Source organism: Oncorhynchus clarkii, chromosome 4 (genome assembly GCF_045791955.1).
Source record: "Oncorhynchus clarkii lewisi isolate Uvic-CL-2024 chromosome 4, UVic_Ocla_1.0, whole genome shotgun sequence".
Classification (NCBI taxonomy): domain Eukaryota; kingdom Metazoa; phylum Chordata; class Actinopteri; order Salmoniformes; family Salmonidae; genus Oncorhynchus; species Oncorhynchus clarkii.
Genome location: NC_092150.1, coordinates 93,850,509 through 93,871,134, shown reverse-complemented (window position 1 = coordinate 93,871,134; position 20,626 = coordinate 93,850,509). Strand labels below are relative to the sequence as shown.

At 37.9% G+C, this 20,626-nt stretch overlaps 1 protein-coding gene across 1 annotated transcript in view; it reads left to right on the top strand.

The window, feature by feature from the left end:
- The first annotated feature begins 493 nt into the window (after positions 1-493).
- LOC139407925 (T-box transcription factor TBX18-like) overlaps positions 494-20,626 on the top strand; it is a 54,970-nt gene continuing 34,837 nt past the window's right edge. The window contains exons 1-5 of the mRNA XM_071151808.1: positions 494-1,094; positions 4,608-4,767; positions 5,400-5,501; positions 6,023-6,194; positions 8,768-8,935. Coding sequence (XP_071007909.1) covers positions 854-1,094; positions 4,608-4,767; positions 5,400-5,501; positions 6,023-6,194; positions 8,768-8,935 — 843 coding nt within the window. The 5' untranslated portion in view covers positions 494-853. The remainder of the gene's footprint in view (positions 1,095-4,607; positions 4,768-5,399; positions 5,502-6,022; positions 6,195-8,767; positions 8,936-20,626) is intronic.

Here is a 20,626-nt window from a genome sequence, read left to right as displayed (position 1 = left end):
TCCGCCATGGCACAACCCACCGGTTAGCGGTAACATTAAACCACCGGTTAGCGGTAACATTAAACCACCGGTAAGCGGTAACATTAAACCACCGGTTAGAGGTAACATTAAACCACTGGTAAGTGGTAACATTAAACCACTGGTAAGTGGTAACATTAAACCACCGGTTAGCGGTAACACTAAACCACCGGTAAGTGGAACCACCGGTAAGCAGTAACATTAAACCACCGGTTAGTGTTAACATTAAACCACCGGCAAGTGGAACCACCGGTAAGCAGTAACATTAAACCACCGGTTAGCGGTAACATTAAACCACTGATGGACAAATATGCAGAGTATTTCGGGCATTGGTGTGAGAATGGCGCTCTTCAACGACTTCGATGAGATCAGGGCTCCTATTGGCCAGGAGGCAGATAGATTGACAGCTGGCTGCCCAGCCCTGCAACACCCCTCAGATTACACTGTCCAAAACCGGCTCAAGCGCTTGGCTCACACACATCACGGAGGTTCTATTTCACTTGCAGAGAGAGAGAGAGAGAGAGAGAGAGAAAGAGAGACAGAGAGAGAGAGAGAGAGAGAGGTAGAGAGAGAGGTAGAGAGAGAGAGGTAGAGAGAGAGAGAGAGAGAGAGAGAGAGAGAGAGAGAGAGAGGGGACATTAGGACGGTTCTGTGCGGTGCTCCAATGTCAGTCCTGAACGGGCCATAGCTAAACGAGAGGAGCGTCATAAAGACCCACAGCTCCGGTACCAGGCTACCGTGGAAGCCCTTCGGATTAACTTTTCACTTGACTTCACTTCTCTTTAGAGCGACAGCTTTCTTCCTCTCGTGCGTCTCTCTACGGTCAGTCGGTGGAATGGCAGAGAAGCGACGCTCTTCGTGCAATCTGAGCGTCAAGGCGCACGCGTTCTCGGTGGAAGCTCTCATCGGGGCAGAGAAGACACGGAAGCTCGGGGACGAAGACACCGGGGGGTGCTGTCTTGATGAGTGGACCGAGGTGTTGGAACTTCCCGCTAACGGAGGGGAGAGAGAGAAGAAGGTGTACGACCGCGCCATCGACCGGGGCAGCGAGATAGAGTGTGCTAGTGACGGCTCGCGTAAGTAAAGATCGTTCCGGTTGCAGTGGACTGATGGCACCGGATAAAAGTTAAAATACCCTCACCGCCACTCCGAGGCTCTATCATATCAGCTCCAAACCCTCCACACACATCTACAACACGTAGCCTAAACTCTCTCACACTATAGTCTAGTTACGCTAACTAACTAGTTACGCAAGTTAAACCAAATGTAGCTGCATGCAGATAGTAAACTGAACACTGACGAAAGAAGAATTATTAGGCTACAACTATTCTAACAGTGACTTTCACTCAGAAGGAATAGAACTGCAGATTTATTCAGACCTCTTATTCTCAAATGGATTAAACAAAAGAAAATGTTTCTCATCAATCTACATAAAATACCCCATAATGACAAAGCCGAAACAGGCTTTTAGAAAATTTTACTAATTTATACAAAATAAATAAAAACATAAATACCTTATTTAGTATTCAGACCTTTTGCTATGAAACTCGAAATTGAGCTCATGTGCATCCTGTTTTCATTGATCATCCTTGAGATGTTTCTACAACTTGATTGGAGTAAATTCAATTAATTGGACATGATTTGGAAAGGCTCACACCTGTCTATACAAGGTCCCACAGTTGACAGGTGCATGTCAGAGCAAAAACCAAGTCATAAAGTCGAAGGAATTGTCCGTAGAGCTCAGCGACAGGATTGTGTCGAGGCACAGATCTGGGGAAGGGTACCAAAACATTTATGCAGAATTGAAGATCCCCAAGAACACAGTGGCCTCCATCATTCTTAAATGGAAGAAGTTTGGAACCATGAAGACTTCCTAGAGCTGTCCGCCCCTCCAAACTGAGCAACCGGGGGAGAAGGGCCTTGAAACTTATGGTCAAACTGACAGAGTTCCAGAGGTCCTCTGTGGAGATGGGAGAATCTTCCAGAAGGACAACCATCTCTGCAGCACTCAACCAAACAGACATTTATGGTAGTGGCCAGACGGAATCCACTCCTCAGTAAAAGACACATGACAGTCCGCTTGGAGTTTGCCAAAAGGCACCTAAAGGACTCAGACCATGAGAATCAAGATTCTCTGGTCTGATGAAACCAAGATTGAACTATTTTGCCTGAATGCCAAGCGTCACATGTGGAGGAAACCTGGCACCATCGCTACGGTGAAGCATGTTGGTGGCAGCATCATGCTGTGGGGATGTTTTTCAGCGGCAGGGACTGGGAGACTAGTCAGGATCGAGGGAAAGATGAACAAAGCAAAGTACAGAGAGATCCTTGATGAAAACCTGCTCCAGATCACTCAGAACCTCAGACAAGGCAGGAGTGGCTTCGGGACAAGCCTCTGAATGTCCTTGAGCGGCCCAGCCAGAGCCAGGACTTGAACCCGATCTAATATCTCTGGAGAGACCTGAAAATAGCTGTGCAGCAACACTCACCATCCAACCTGACAGAGCTTGAGAGGATCTGCAGAGAAGAATGGGAGAATCTCCCCAAATACAGGTGTGCCAAGCTTGAAGAGTCATACCCAAGAAGACTTGATTCTGTAATCACTGTCTAAGGTGCTTCAACAAAGTAAAGGGTCTGAATACTTATCTAAATATGTTTCAGTTTTTTATTTTTAATCAATTTGCAAACACTTCTATAAACCTGTTTTTGCTTTGTCATTATGGGGTATTGTGTGTAGATTGACGAGGGGAAAAAAACTATTTAATCAATTTTAGAATAAGGCTGTAACGTAATAAAATGTGAAAAAAATCAAGGGGTCTGAATACTTTCTGAATGCACCGCAGATATATTATTAGTAGTAGTATTGTTGATCTGTATTAATGTATTAATGGTTGTTGTTGTTATATTATTAGTATGTCTTGTTGACCTGTATTAATGGTTGTTGTTGTTATATTATTAGTATGTCTTGTTGATCTGTATTAATGTATTACTGGTTGTTGTTGTTATATTATTAGTAGTATTATTGTTGACCTGTATTACTGGTTGTTGTTGTTATATTATTAGTAGTATTATTGTTGACCTGTATTAATGGTTGTTGTTGTTATATTATTAGTAGTATTATCGTTGACCTGTATTAATGGTTGTTGTTGTTATATTATTAGTAGTATTATTGTTGACCTGTATTAATGGTTGTTGTTGTTATATTATTAGTAGTATTATTGTTGACCTGTATTAATGGTTGTTGTTGTTATATTATTAGTAGTATTATCGTTGACCTGTATTAATGGTTGTTGTTGTTATATTAGTAGTAGTATTATTGTTGACCTGTATTAATGGTTGTTGTTGTTATATTACTAGTAGTATTATTGTTGACCTGTATTAATGGTTGTTGTTATATTATTAGTATGTCTTGTTGATCTGTATTTATGTGTTAATAGCTGTTGTTGAATGTGGTTGTTATATTTCTGTAACTGAATCCATAGTTACGCTTTCTGAATGACCTCAACAATAAGCTCCGAGGTTTTCGGAACCTAATTCTTGACAATATCTCAATTAAGGCCGGCATGAATGAATTTAAGTATGTATTAAATTCAATAAAAGACTAATCTTCAACAACCAAGTGCACAGCTATAATAATAGCCTAATAACGATACCTAGGCTTAATGACGTATACACTTGAACAGGTCTACAATTAGATATTTACAAAAAATAAACATTTAGCAAAGGGTTTGGAACTATTGAACCTATAGGCCTAGTTCAGAAACTCACAGCTTTTGAAACATTAGCCTAAATAAATCACATGTTACATCTGTAAAATAATGATTCAAACATGAATGATGTGGTGATTATAGTCCCCGCTCTACTGTAGATATGTGATATATTATCCGGTTATCGGTCTGGTAGATAGAAACAGCAATGCCAGTGAGTAATAGGCGGCTTTATGAGTCGCGTTACAATCATAAACATTCCAATTAGCGGCAGGAAAATGGCCCCCGAACGGAGCCGTTATATGAACGGGGTTTATACATGCATTAAAAACACACAAACACTGCACTGTTAAATTGTAAAATAAAATAAAAATATATCATCCTGGTTATACGTCTGAAAGAGGGTTGTGGCTCCAGTATCGCGAGTTGTTTTTATTGGTGATAATTTAGGCATCACCGTGATACAGTAAAACCAACATGGTCGTAAATTAATAAATGCGACAGTAACGCTAATAACATGTCACTGAGTAGAGTTGTTTAAGCCTGTCCTATAGAGTTGTTTAAACCTGTCCTATAGAGTTGTTCATTCCTGTCCTATTGTGGCCTGAATACCTATTCTGACAGCAACACAAACGTACCAGCCTGCTCTGGTCAGGTCTGGTCTGAGGAGCGGAACAGACACGGCCCGTTTGGCGATTAGCTGTTTAGAGAGCCATGATTATTATAACACACACACACACACGCACACGCACACGCACACGCACGCACGCGCACATACACACACACCCTAACTGTACCTTTAGGCCTGTAGTCACTAGACTATTAGTAGCCTATTGTACCAGTAGTATTATTACATTAAAACATCAAACTGTCTTTCCGTAGCGGAGAGTTGTGACTTGGTGTTGGAGGCCCAGGCCCAGCGCACGCCGCCGGTAACAGTAACGGTTCCCGGAGAGGAGATGAGCGTGGACTTGCAGGGCTCCGACCTGTGGAAACGGTTTCACGAGATTGGCACGGAGATGATCATCACGAAGGCCGGCAGGTGGGAGAACACATGAACGTCATCACACACAGTACATGACATTACGTCTCATTGACAGATGAAATTAAGAAGAAAGGAAAAAGAAGAGAATCGAACAAATAACAAGTCTTCGTGTTGAAGGAGGATGTGCAGATGTTTTAGATAAACGTTCTGCTATGATATCATTCGGTTATGTATAATATTATAAATATAATGTTATGTTTTATTCATCGGACTGATTCGTTTATAAGAAGCTCAAAGTTTAAGAAAAGGAAATATCGTAAACATTATTTGGTGGCAATGTTGTAAAAAAAATGTGGAGCTTCGACTAATAATAATAATAATAATAATAACAATGTTTTAAATATTTGTTTATTCTAATCTCATTTAAAGCATCATTTAGAAACTCCTGTCAGAGCCTATCGGTGATGAAATGTTTTTTATATTCTGACAGGCTCCGTTTCAGAATCATATATTAGTCTAATGGGCGGATATATCAATCTGTGAGAAATGTGTAGGATCATTTCGTGTTATGTGAAATCCTAATATCAGCCATTGTAAATATGACTGCATGACTATGATGCATACAGATATGAGGCATTTATGTAACTCTATTTAATGTCGGACATCGACTTTCTGTTTTCCCGGTGCAGGCGGATGTTCCCCGCTATGCGCGTGAAGATCTCGGGTCTGGACCCCCGCCAGCAGTACTACGTCGCCATGGACGTTATCCCCGTGGACAACAAAAGATACAGGTGAGGAATAATACAACATCATTTACTAATCATTTATTATAGTATTTTTCAATTCTATGCCTACCGCGGCTACAGGCTATTTCTGTAGTTTTGGTCAAAGTTGAAATAGGCTATAAAGACTAACAGTGGTAGGGGTGGTTAAGATTGGAGACATTTCAGTAGTTATCTGTAACACATGGACAAAACAAGGTGTGTCGTATTGTGGGTATAGTATATGGAGGTAACATGGTAGGCTATATTTAATATAGCAGAAACCCGCGAGGTTTAAGGTTTTGGTAAACTCGTTTTCTTCGGTGGCCAGAGGCTGGAGCAGGACAAATGGTGTTGGTCTGTCTGTTGATCAGTCAGAGTCAGAGATGGTTGAATCCCCGTGCCGTTTGGGAAGATAAACTCCTTTTGCACAGCTGACCTCCTAACCTCCCAGGCCTGAAGGTCTACCAACAAATGTTACAATAACAGGATGAACAAAACCCGTTTTGAAGTTATTCTCTCTCTCCCCCTCTCTGTCTATGTGTGTGCAGGTACGTGTACCACAGCTCCAAGTGGATGGTCGCGGGAAACGCGGATTCCCCGGTTCCACCACGTGTGTATGTCCACCCGGACTCGCTGGCTTCTGGTGAGACTTGGATGCGTCAGGTGATCAGCTTCGACAAACTCAAACTGACCAATAATGAGCTGGATGACCAGGGGCATGTAGGTTACCTAGACAACACTACCTACTGTATATATATTATACATACTGAATATTGTATATATTATGTCACCAACACTAAACACTATTATCTATGTATTATTAGACATAATTCAATAGATTGGTGGATGGATATATTTAAGTTCACTGATTGATGAGCCTATATTATTTGTTATTCTACTGTGAAATACAGTGTCTTTAAACCTGTAAAATAAAATGAAGTAAAATAAAGTGTGTTTAAACCAGAGAAACTTGAGAGGGGACTTCCATCAAATAACAAATAAGAAGTTCTGCTTGAAATGTAATATTTGATCATATTTTTATTATTATCATGTTTACTGTATAATATATGTTGTGATTGATCAAAGGACAGAGGTCAGTGGTCTCTGGTATATATTCTGAGTAAAGGGATGCTGCTTATTGGCCTGGTTCCTCTCTAGGTTTCTTCCTAGGTTCCTGCCTTTCTAGGGAGTTTTTCCTAACCACTGTGTTTGGGGTTTTAGGCTGGGTTTCTGTACAGCTGATGTAAGAAGGGCACTATAAATACATTTGATTTCATTTGATTCATTATATTATTATATTACATTATTATACATTATCATATCTGGGTTGCTTTCAGAGGAAATAAATAGATAATATTTTCCCCAGAAGTTTCATCCTCCAATTAGTATGATATGTATGGGTATTAGTATGATATGTATGGCTATTAGTATGATATGATGGCAATTACTATGATATGTATGGCAATTAGTATGATATGTATGACAGTTAGTATGATATTTATGGCTATTATTATGATATGTATGACTATTAGTATGATATGTATGGCAATTAGTATGATATGTATGGCTATTAGTATGATATGTATGGCAATTAGTGTGATATGTATGGAAATTAGTATGATATGTATGACTATTAGTATGATATGTATGGCTATTAGTATGATATGTATGACAGTTAGTATGATATGTATGGCTATTAGTATGATATGTATGACAGTTAGTATGATATGTATGGCTATTAGTATGATATTATGTATGACAGTTAGTAGGATATATATGACAGTTAGTATGATATGTATGGCTATTAGTATGATATGTATGACAGTTAGTAGGATATATAGGACAGTTAGTATAATATGTATGGCTATTAGTATGATATGTATGGCTATTAGTATGATATGTATGGCAATTAGTATGATATGTAGGACAGTTAGTATGATATGTATGGCTATTAGTATGATATGTATGGCTATTAGTATGAAATGTATGACTATTAGTATGATATGTATGGCTATTAGTATGATATGTATGGCTATTAGTATGATATGTATGGCTATTAGTATGATATGTATGGCTATTAGTATGATATGTATGACAGTTAGTATGATATGTATGGCTATTAGTATGATATGTATGGCTATTAATATGATATGTATGGCTATTAGTATGATATGTATGGCTATTAGTATGATATGTATGACTATTAGTGTGATATGTATGACTATTAGTATGATATGTATGGCTATTAGTATGATATGTATGGCTATTAGTATGATATGTATGGCTATTAGTATGATATGTATGGCTATTAGTATGAAATGTATGGCTATTAGTATGATATGTATGGATATTAGTATGATATGTATGGCTATTAGTATGATATGTATGGCGTGTATTCATCTGTGGATGTCCATCCTCCAATTCGTACATTATGTTACGAATTTTCTAAACGTATAATATTAAGTTACGAATTCCAATTTGTTGTGGGTAACGTTAGCTAAGTGGCTAATGCTAACGTTAGCTAGGTGGCTAACATTAAACTAGGGGTTAGGGTTAGGAGTTATGTTAAAGGGTTAAGGGTTAGGGGAAGGGTTAGCCAACATGCTAAGTAATTACAAAGTAGCTAAAAGTAGCTAGTAAGTAGTTGCAAAGTTGCTAATTAGCTAAAATGCTTTCATTGTCCTTTGGGTTGCTAGACTTTGGCTTTAAATGCCCACCCATCCACCCCGACCACCCACCCTACTTTCATTTTTGCCTTAAGTAATCTTCTCTTTTTTGCAAACGTAACATATCATACTAATTTGAGTGTGCCGGATTTACATGTATTATGTTACGTCTTGTCTATGAGACCAGGCTGGAAGATTAGTTTAGTTTAATTTGAATGTTTTCAGAATCATTGTTATATGTTAATCAGACTTAAGCCCTCAGGCAGGACTAAATGTTTTTGGCCGTTCAAAGACAACAGTATGTGTGTGTGTGTGTGTGTGTGTGTGTGTGTGTGTGTGTGTGTGTGTCTGTGTCTGTGTGTGTGTCTGTGTGTGTGTATGTGTGTGTGTGTGTGTGTGTGTGTGTGTGTGTGTGTGTGTGTGTCTGTGTGTGTGTGTGTGTGTGTGTCTGTATGTGTGTGTGTATGTGTGTGTGTGTGTGTTTAAGTATGCATTTGTGCTTTATGGCGTGGGAATATAGCAGGTAACTCCATTGGTGTGTAATTGTGTGCGCCCGCGTGTGTAATTCTGCTGCAGTCTAATTGTGCCCTAACCGGGCTGTGTGTGTGTGTGTGTGTGTGTGTTCAGATCATTCTCCACTCCATGCATAAGTACCAGCCACGTGTGCATGTGATACAGAAGGAGCGTGGCGAGGAGCTGTCTCATGTTAGAGCCGTTCCCCAGGGAGACGGAACCAGAACACTCAGCTTCCCAGAGACTGTCTTCACCACTGTCACCGCATACCAGAACCAACAGGTAACATTCATATAACGTTTAAACAACATTCAGCTTTATATAGGCCTATTATGCATATTGTATAAACAAATAGAATATTCTATAATTGTGGTACAACAAAGGTAAACTAATTACTTGGACATTCCAGGATTTCAAAGGGCACCAACCACCAAGTCAATAAACCATCAAGTTAGTTCTTAAAAATAAAAATAAATTGATACTTGGAATACTTTAAAAAGTGAGCCTATACAACACTCGGCCTCCCTTGCTAACCTTATAGCACAGTTTAATCGTGCTATCAGGACCTGCAGACAATCATACACACACTAGCCACTATACCACGTCACTGGCTACTCGAACCAACAGCAAACCTTTCCATATAACTCATAGAACATGCACACAATATTTACACAACATTCACACAACCAAACCAGAACCAACAGGTAACATCCACACAACATTTACACAACATTCAAACAACATTCAGAAAATATAGACAAACCAACCGTAAACAAACATTTTCTCACCATCCAGCTCAGAACACAGTAAAGACAGGAGAGTTCTGACTGTATAGATTATTAGAGTTAAAGGGAAGGAAACGAGAGTTCTGACTGTAGAGTATTAGAGTTAAATGGAAGGAAACGAGAGTTCTTACTGTAGAGTATTAGAGTTAATGGGAAGGAAACAAGAGTTCTGACTGTAGAGTATTAGAGTTAATGGGAAGGAAACAAGAGTTCTGACTGTAGAGTATTAGAGTTAAAGGGAAGGAAACGAGAGTTCTTACTGTAGAGTATTAGAGTTAATGGGAAGGAAACAAGAGTTCTGACTGTAGAGTATTAGAGTTAAAGGGAAGGAAACGAGAGTTCTTACTGTAGAGTATTAGAGTTAATGGGAAGGAAACAAGAGTTCTGACTGTAGAGTATTAGAGTTAAAGGGAAGGAAACGAGAGTTCTGATTGTAGAGTAAGAGTTAAAGGGAAGGAAACGAGAGTTCTGACTGTAGAGTATTAGAGTTAAAGGGAAGGAAACGAGAGTTCTGACTGTAGAGTATTAGAGTTAAAGGGAAGGAAACGAGAGTTCTGACTGTAGAGTATTAGAGTTAAAGGGAAGGAAACGAGAGTTCTGAAACAACACAGTGTAGTCAAAGTAACTTAGCTCTAGTTACCATCTGGTTACCTGTAACTTCAAGCATAGTTAAGTTTTTGGGTTATTAGATATTTATTAACTTATTTCCAGATAACTTGTAAACTGCCCACAATGCACTATTTCTCAACCTCATATGGAGGATCTACTCTGTGCTACTCTGTGCTACAGAGTTCGTATGCTAGCTCAAGCTGGCTAACGTTAGCCACTAGCCATGATACCATGTAACTACACTTCAGATCAAGGGTTGGCGGTGGTGAGCTTCAAACCACCAATCACAGGAAGTGTGTTGTAAGCAAGAAACAGATGTGCAGCATGCTCTTCCTGGAGTTTGTGGCTGTGTTATGTAATGGGAACCCGTTAGCACGGCAGGCTGTGGTGCTCTATTTTTGTAGGTTTAGACACTTGTCGGCTCTCCTATCTGTTGTATCAACGTTTAGCAACGTTCTCTGTGAAGTAAGCTAAGGGAGTTTTGTAACATTTTCCACCTTGTCTTAGTGGTAGCGCAGATAAAGAAGAGGAGTTGAGGAGATGATAATTGAGAAAGAGCCTGGTCTCTACTGTTTTTTACTGGTCTCTAGTTTACTTTATTGGATGCTACTGGACTATTCTGGAGTTAACTCGACTCTAACGCTATCTACTGGTCTTCAATTGTTTCTACTAGTCTTTACTATTCTCTACTGATCTCTGCTGGTATCTACTGGTCTCTACTGATCTCCAATGGTATCTACTGGTCTCTACTGATCTCTACTGGTATCTACTGGTCTCTACTGATCTCCAATGGTATCTACTGGTCTCTAGTATTCTCTACTGATCTCCAATGGTATCTGCTGGTCTGTACTATTCTCTACTAATCTCCAATGGTATCTACTGGTATCTACCCTTCTCTACTGATCTCTAATGGTATCTACTGGTCTCTACTATTCTCTACTGATCTCCAATGGTATCTACTGGTCTCTGCAGATCTCCAAGTGTATCTACTGGTATCTACAATTCTCTACTGATCTCCAACGGTATCTACTGGTCTCTACTGATCTTTAATGGTATCTACTGGTCTCTACTCATCTCTAATGGTATTTACTGGTCTCTACTGATCTCTAATGGTATTTACCGGTCTCTACTGATCTCTAATGGTATCTACTGGTCTCTACTTATCTCTAATAGTATCCACTAGTCTCTACTGACCTCTAATAGTATCTACTGGTCTCTACTGACCTCTAATAGTATCTACTGGTCTCTACTATTCTCTACTTGGCTCTACTATTCTCTACTGATCTCTAATGGTATCTACTGGTCTCTACTGACCTCTAATAGTATCTACTAGTCTCTACTATTCTCTACTTGGCTCTACTATTCTCTACTGATCTTCAATTGTATCTACTGGTCTCTACTGATCTCTAATGGTATCTACTCATCTCTACTGATCTCTAATGGTATCGACTGGCCTCTACTGATCTCTAATAGTATCCACTTTTCTCTACTGATCTCTAATGATATCTACTGGTCTCTACTGATCTTTAATGGTATCTACTGGTCTCTACTCATCTCTAATGGTATCTACTGGTCTCTACTGATCTCTAATGGTATTTACCGGTCTCTACTGATCTCTAATGGTATCTACTGGTCTCTTCTTATCTCTAATAGTATCTACTGGTCTCTACTGACCTCTAATAGTATCTACTGGTCTCTACTATTCTCTACTTGGCTCTACTATTCTCTACTGATCTCTAATGGTATCTACTGGTCTCTACTGACCTCTAATAGTATCTACTAGTCTCTACTATTCTCTACTTGGCTCTACTATTCTCTACTGATCTTCAATTGTATCTACTGGTCTCTACTGATCTCTAATGGTATCTACTCATCTCTACTGATCTCTAATGGTATCGACTGGCCTCTACTGATCTCTAATAGTATCCACTTTTCTCTACTGATCTCTAATGATATCTACTGGTCTCTACTGATCTTTAATGGTATCTACTGGTCTCTACTCATCTCTAATGGTATCTACTGGTCTCTACTGATCTCTAATGGTATTTACCGGTCTCTACTGATCTCTAATGGTATCTACTGGTCTCTTCTTATCTCTAATAGTATCCACTAGTCTCTACTGACCTCTAATAGTATCTACTGGTCTCTACTGACCTCTAATAGTATCTACTGGTCTCTACTATTCTCTACTTAGCTCTACTATTCTCTACTGATCTCTAATGGTATCTACTTGTCTCTACTGACCTCTAATAGTATCTACTGGTCTCTACTGACCTCTAATAGTATCTACTGGTCTCTACTATTCTCTACTTGGCTCTACTATTCTCTACTGATCTCTAATGGTATCTACTGGTCTCTACTGACCTCTAATAGTATCTACTGGTCTCTACTATTCTCTACTGATCTCCAATGGTATCTGCTGGTCTCTACTATTCTCTACTAATCTCCAATGGTATCTACTGGTATCTACCCTTCTCTACTGATCTCTAATGGTACCTACTGGTCTCTACTATTCTCTACTGATCTCCAATGGTATCTACTGGTCTCTGCAGATCTCCAAGTGTATCTACTGGTATCTACAATTCTCTACTGATCTCCAATGGTATCTACTGGTCTCTAGTGATCTTTAATGGTATCTACTGGTCTCTACTCATCTCTAATGGTATTTACTGGTCTCTACTGATCTCTAATGGTATTTACCGGTCTCTACTGATCTCTAATGGTATCTACTGGTCTCTACTTATCTCTAATAGTATCCACTAGTCTCTACTGACCTCTAATAGTATCTACTGGTCTCTACTGACCTCTAATAGTATCTACTGGTCTCTACTATTCTCTACTTGGCTCTACTATTCTCTACTGATCTCTAATGGTATCTACTGGTCTCTACTGACCTCTAATAGTATCTACTGGTCTCTACTATTCTCTACTTGGCTCTACTATTCTCTACTGATCTTCAATTGTATCTACTGGTCTCTACTGATCTCTAATGGTATCTACTCATCTCTACTGATCTCTAATGGTATCGACTGGCCTCTACTGATCTCTAATAGTATCCACTTTTCTCTACTGATCTCTAATGATATCTACTGGTCTCTACTGATCTTTAATGGTATCTACTGGTCTCTACTCATCTCTAATGGTATCTACTGGTCTCTACTGATCTCTAATGGTATTTACCGGTCTCTACTGATCTCTAATGGTATCTACTGGTCTCTTCTTATCTCTAATAGTATCCACTAGTCTCTACTGACCTCTAATAGTATCTACTGGTCTCTACTGACCTCTAATAGTATCTACTGGTCTCTACTATTCTCTACTTGGCTCTACTATTCTCTACTGATCTCTAATGGTATCTACTGGTCTCTACTGACCTCTAATAGTATCTACTGGTCTCTACTGACCTCTAATAGTATCTACTGGTCTCTACTATTCTCTACTTGGCTCTACTATTCTCTACTGATCTCTAATGGTATCTACTGGTCTCTACTGACCTCTAATAGTATCTACTGGTCTCTACTATTCTCTACTGATCTCCAATGGTATCTGCTGGTCTCTACTATTCTCTACTAATCTCCAATGGTATCTACTGGTATCTACCCTTCTCTACTGATCTCTAATGGTACCTACTGGTCTCTACTATTCTCTACTGATCTCCAATGGTATCTACAAGTCTCTGCAGATCTCCAAGTGTATCTACTGGTATCTACAATTCTCTACTGATCTCCAATGGTATCTACTGGTCTCTACTGATCTTTAATGGTATCTACTGGTCTCTACTCATCTCTAATGGTATTTACTGGTCTCTACTGATCTCTAATGGTATTTACCGGTCTCTACTGATCTCTAATGGTATCTACTGGTCTCTACTTATCTCTAATAGTATCCACTAGTCTCTACTGACCTCTAATAGTATCTACTGGTCTCTACTGACCTCTGATAGTATCTACTGGTCTCTACTATTCTCTACTTGGCTCTACTATTCTCTACTGATCTCTAATGGTATCTACTGGTCTCTACTGACCTCTAATAGTATCTACTGGTCTCTACTATTCTCTACTTGGCTCTACTATTCTCTACTGATCTTCAATTGTATCTACTGGTCTCTACTGATCTCTAATGGTATCTACTCATCTCTACTGATCTCTAATGGTATCGACTGGCCTCTACTGATCTCTAATAGTATCCACTTTTCTCTACTGATCTCCAATGATATCTACTGGTCTCTACTGATCTTTAATGGTATCTACTGGTCTCTACTCATCTCTAATGGTATCTACTGGTCTCTACTGATCTCTAATGGTATTTACCGGTCTCTACTGATCTCTAATGGTATCTACTGGTCTCTTCTTATCTCTAATAGTATCCACTAGTCTCTACTGACCTCTAATAGTATCTACTGGTCTCTACTGACCTCTAATAGTATCTACTGGTCTCTACTATTCTCTACTTGGCTCTACTATTCTCTACTGATCTCTAATGGTATCTACTGGTCTCTACTGACCTCTAATAGTATCTACTGGTCTCTACTATTCTCTACTTGGCTCTACTATTCTCTACTGATCTTCAATGGTATCTACTGGTCTCTACTGATCTCTAATGTTATCTACTCGTCTCTACTGATCTCTAATGGTATCGACTGGTCTCTACTGTTCTCTAATAGTATCCACTTTTCTCTACTGACCTCTAATAGTATCTACTGGTCTCTACTATTCTCTACTTGGCTCTACTATTCTCTACTGATCTTCAATAGTATCTACTGGTCTCTACTGATCTCCAATAGTATCCACAGGTCTCTACTGATCTCCAATGGTATCTACTGGTCTCTGCTGATCTCTAATGGTATCTACTTGGCTCTACTATTCTCTACTGATCTCTAATGGTATCTACTGGTCTCTACTGATTTATAATGGTATCTACTGGTCTCTACTTATTTCTAATGGTATCTACCAGTCTCTGCTATACAATGCTGATTTTTAATGGTTCCTAATGGCTTTTACTATTCTTTACTGATCTCTAATGGTATCTATTGGTCTCTACTGGTCTCTACTGATCTCTTAAGGTCTCTACTGGTCTCTACTATGCCCTACTGATCTGTAATGGTATCTACTGGCCTATGCTATTCTCTACTGATCTCTAATGGTATCTACTGGTCTCTACTGACCTCTAATAGTATCTACTGGTCTCTACTATTCTCTACTTGGCTCTACTATTCTCTACTGATCTTCAATTGTATCTACTGGTCTCTACTGATCTCTAATGGTATCTACTCATCTCTACTGATCTCTAATGGTATCGACTGGCCTCTACTGATCTCTAATAGTATCCACTTTTCTCTACTGATCTCCAATGATATCTACTGGTCTCTACTGATCTTTAATGGTATCTACTGGTCTCTACTCATCTCTAATGGTATCTACTGGTCTCTACTGATCTCTAATGGTATTTACCGGTCTCTACTGATCTCTAATGGTATCTACTGGTCTCTTCTTATCTCTAATAGTATCCACTAGTCTCTACTGACCTCTAATAGTATCTACTGGTCTCTACTGACCTCTAATAGTATCTACTGGTCTCTACTATTCTCTACTTGGCTCTACTATTCTCTACTGATCTCTAATGGTATCTACTGGTCTCTACTGACCTCTAATAGTATCTACTGGTCTCTACTATTCTCTACTTGGCTCTACTATTCTCTACTGATCTTCAATGGTATCTACTGGTCTCTACTGATCTCTAATGTTATCTACTCGTCTCTACTGATCTCTAATGGTATCGACTGGTCTCTACTGTTCTCTAATAGTATCCACTTTTCTCTACTGACCTCTAATAGTATCTACTGGCCTCTACTATTCTCTACTTGGCTCTACTATTCTCTACTGATCTTCAATAGTATCTACTGGTCTCTACTGATCTCCAATAGTATCCACAGGTCTCTACTGATCTCCAATGGTATCTACTGGTCTCTGCTGATCTCTAATGGTATCTACTTGGCTCTACTATTCTCTACTGATCTCTAATGGTATCTACTGGTCTCTACTGATTTATAATGGTATCTACTGGTCTCTACTTATTTCTAATGGTATCTACCAGTCTCTGCTATACAATGCTGATTTTTAATGGTTCCTAATGGCTTTTACTATTCTTTACTGATCTCTAATGGTATCTATTGGTCTCTACTGGTCTCTACTGATCTCTTAAGGTCTCTACTGGTCTCTACTATGCCCTACTGATCTGTAATGGTATCTACTGGCCTATGCTATTCTCTACTGATCTCTAATGGTATCTACTGGACTCTATGCTTCTCTACTGATCTCTGTTTATATCTACTGGTTTCTACTGATCTCTAATGGTATCTACTGGTCTCTACTATTCTCTTCTGATCTCTAATGGTATCTACTGGTCTCTACTGATATCTAATGGTATCTACTTGTCTCCACATATCTTTAATGGCATTTACTGATCTCTAATGGTATCTACTGGTCTATGCTGTTCTCTACTGATCTCTAATGGTATCTTCTGGTCTCTACTATTCTCTACTGATCTCTAATGGTCTCTACTATTCTCTACTGACCTATAATGGTATCTACTGGCCTCTACCATTCTCCATTGACCTCTAATGGTATCTACTGGTCTCTACTGATATCTAATGGTATCTACTTATCTCCACATATCTTTAATGGCATCTACTGATCTCTTATGGTATCTACTGGTCTATGCTGTTCTCTACTGATCTCTAATGGTATCTTCTGGTCTCTACTATTCTCTACTGATCTCTAATGGTCTCTACTATTCTCTACTGACATATAATGGTATCTACTGGCCTCTACCATTCTCTATTGACCTCTAATGGTATCTACTGGTCTCTACTATTCTCTACTGATCTCTAATGGTCTCTACTGGTCTCTACTGATCTCTAATGGTATCTACTGGTCTCTAATATTCTCTATTGATCTCTAATGGTATCTACTGGTCTCTACTATTCTCTACTGATCTTTAATGGTCTCTACTGAGCTCTATTTGTATCTACTGATCTCTAATGATCTGTAATGGTCTCTACTGGTCTCTACTGCTCTGTAATGGTCTCTACTGATCTGTAATGATATATTTTGGTCTCTACTTGTTTCTACTGGTGGTTCTGTTTTTACTGAACAATGTTTAATGTTTGAGGAGAGTGGCGATACCTATAAACTGGACACGGGTAATACACACACACACACACACACACGCGCGCGCACGCGCACGCACACGCACACGCTCACACGCACACGCTCACGCTCACGCACACGCAATCTATTTAATAACATCATCAACATCATCTATATAATAACACCAACATCATCAACTATATAATAACACCAACAACATCATCTATATAATAACACCAACAGCATCATCTATATAATAACACCAACAGCATCATCTATATAATTACACCAACAACATCATCTATATAATAACACCAACAGCATCATCTATATAATAACACCAACAACATCATCTATATAATAACACCAACAGCATCATCTATATAATAACACCAACAGCATCATCTATATAATAACACCAACAACATCAACAACATCATCTATATAATAACACCATCAACATCATCTATATAATAACACCAACAACATCATCTATATAATAACACCAACAGCATCATCTATATAATAACACCATCAACATCATCTATATAATAACACCAACAACATCAACAACATCATCTATATAATAACACCAACAACACCATCTATATAATAACACCAACAGCATCATCTACATAATAACACCAACAACATCATCTATATAATAACACCACCAACACCATCTATATAATAACACCAACAACACCATCTATATAATAACACCAACAGCATCATCTATATAATAACATCAACAACATCATCTATTTAACAACACCATCAACATCTATATAATAACACCAACAACATCATCTATTTAATAACACCATCAACATCTATATAATAACACCAACAACATTGTCTATATAATAACACCAACAACATCATCTATATAATAACACAAACATCATCTATATAATAACACCAACATCATCTATATAATAACACCAACATCATCTATATAATAACACCAACAATCTCATCTATACAATAACACCAACATCATCTATATAATAACACCAACAACATCATCTACATAATAACACCAACAACATCAACAACATCATCTATATAATAACACCAACAGCATCGTCTATATAATAACACCAACAGCATCAACAACATCATCTATATAATAACACCATCAACATCATCTATATAATAACACCAACAACATCATCTATATAATAACACCAACAGCATCATCTATATAATAACACCATCAACATCATCTATATAATAACACCAACAACATCAACAACATCATCTATATAATAACACCAACAACACCATCTATATAATAACACCAACAGCATCATCTACATAATAACACCAACAACATCATCTATATAATAACACCACCAACACCATCTATATAATAACACCAACAACACCATCTATATAATAACACCAACAGCATCATCTATATAATAACATCAACAACATCATCTATTTAACAACACCATCAACATCTATATAATAACACCAACACCATCAACAGCTATATAATAACACCAACAACATCATCTATTTAATAACACCATCAACATCTATATAATAACACCAACAACATTGTCTATATAATAACACCAACAACATCATCTATATAATAACACAAACATCATCTATATAATAACACCAACATCATCTATATAATAACACCAACATCATCTATATAATAACACCAACAATCTCATCTATATAATAACACCAACATCATCTAAACAATAACACCAACATCATCTATATAATAACACCAACAACATCATCTACATAATAACACCAACAACATCAACAACATCATCTATATAATAACACCAACAGCATCGTCTATATAATAACACCAACAGCATTGTCTATATAATAACACCAACAACATCATCTATATAATAACACCAACAACACCATCTATATAATAACACCAACAACACCATCTATATAATAACACCAACAACATCATCTATATAATAACACCAACAACATCGTCTATATAATAACACCAACAACATCATCTATATAATAACACCAACAGCATCATCTATATACTAACACCAACAGCATCATCTATATAATAACACCAACAACATCATCTATATAATAACACCAACAACATCATCTATATAATAACACCAACAACATCATCTATATAATAACACCAACAACATCAACAACATCATCTATATAATAACACCAACATCATCAACTATATAATAACACCAACAACATCATCTATATAATAACACCAACAACATCATCTATATAATAACACCAACAGCATCATCTATATACTAACACCAACAGCATCATCTATATAATAACACCAACAGCATCATCTATATACTAACACCAACAGCATCATCTATATAATAACACCATCAACATCATCTATATAATAACACCAACAACACCATCTATATAATAACACCAACAACATCATCTATATAATAACACCAACAACATCATCTATATAATAACACCAACAACATCATCTATATAATAACACCAACAACATCATCTATGTAATAACACCAACAACATCATCTATATAATAACACCAACATCATCAACAACATCATCTATATAATAACACCAACAACACCATCTATATAATAACACCAACAACATCATCTATATAATAACACCAACAGCATCATCTATATAATAACACCAACAGCATCATCTATATAATAACACCAACAGCATCATCTATATAATAACACCAACAGCATCATCTATATAATAACACCAACAGCATCATCTATATAATAACACCAACACCATCTATATAATAACACCAACAGCATCGTCTATATAATAACACCAACAACACCATCTATATAATAACACCAACAGCATCATCTACAGTGCCTTGCGAAAGTATTCGGCCCCCTTGAACTTTGCGACCTTTTGCCACATTTCAGGCTTCAAACATAAAGATATAAAACTGTATTTTTTTGTGAAGAATCAACAATAAGTGGGACACAATCATGAAGTGGAACAACATTTATTGGATATTTCAAACTTTTTTAACAAATCAAAAACTGAAAAATTGGGCGTGCAAAATTTTTCAGCCCCTTTACTTTCAGTGCAGCAAACTCTCTCCAGAAGTTCAGTGAGGATCTCTGAATGATCCAATGTTGACCTAAATGACTAATGATGATAAATACAATCCACCTGTGTGTAATCACGTCTCCGTATAAATGCACCTGCACTGTGATAGTCTCAGAGGTCCGTTAAAAGCGCAGAGAGCATCATGAAGAACAAGGAACACACCAGGCAGGTCCGAGATACTGTTGTGAAGAAGTTTAAAGCCGGATTTGGATACAAAAAGATTTCCCAAGCTTTAAACATCCCAAGGAGCACTGTGCAAGCGATAATATTGAAATGGAAGGAGTATCAGACCACTGCAAATCTACCAAGACCTGGCCGTCCCT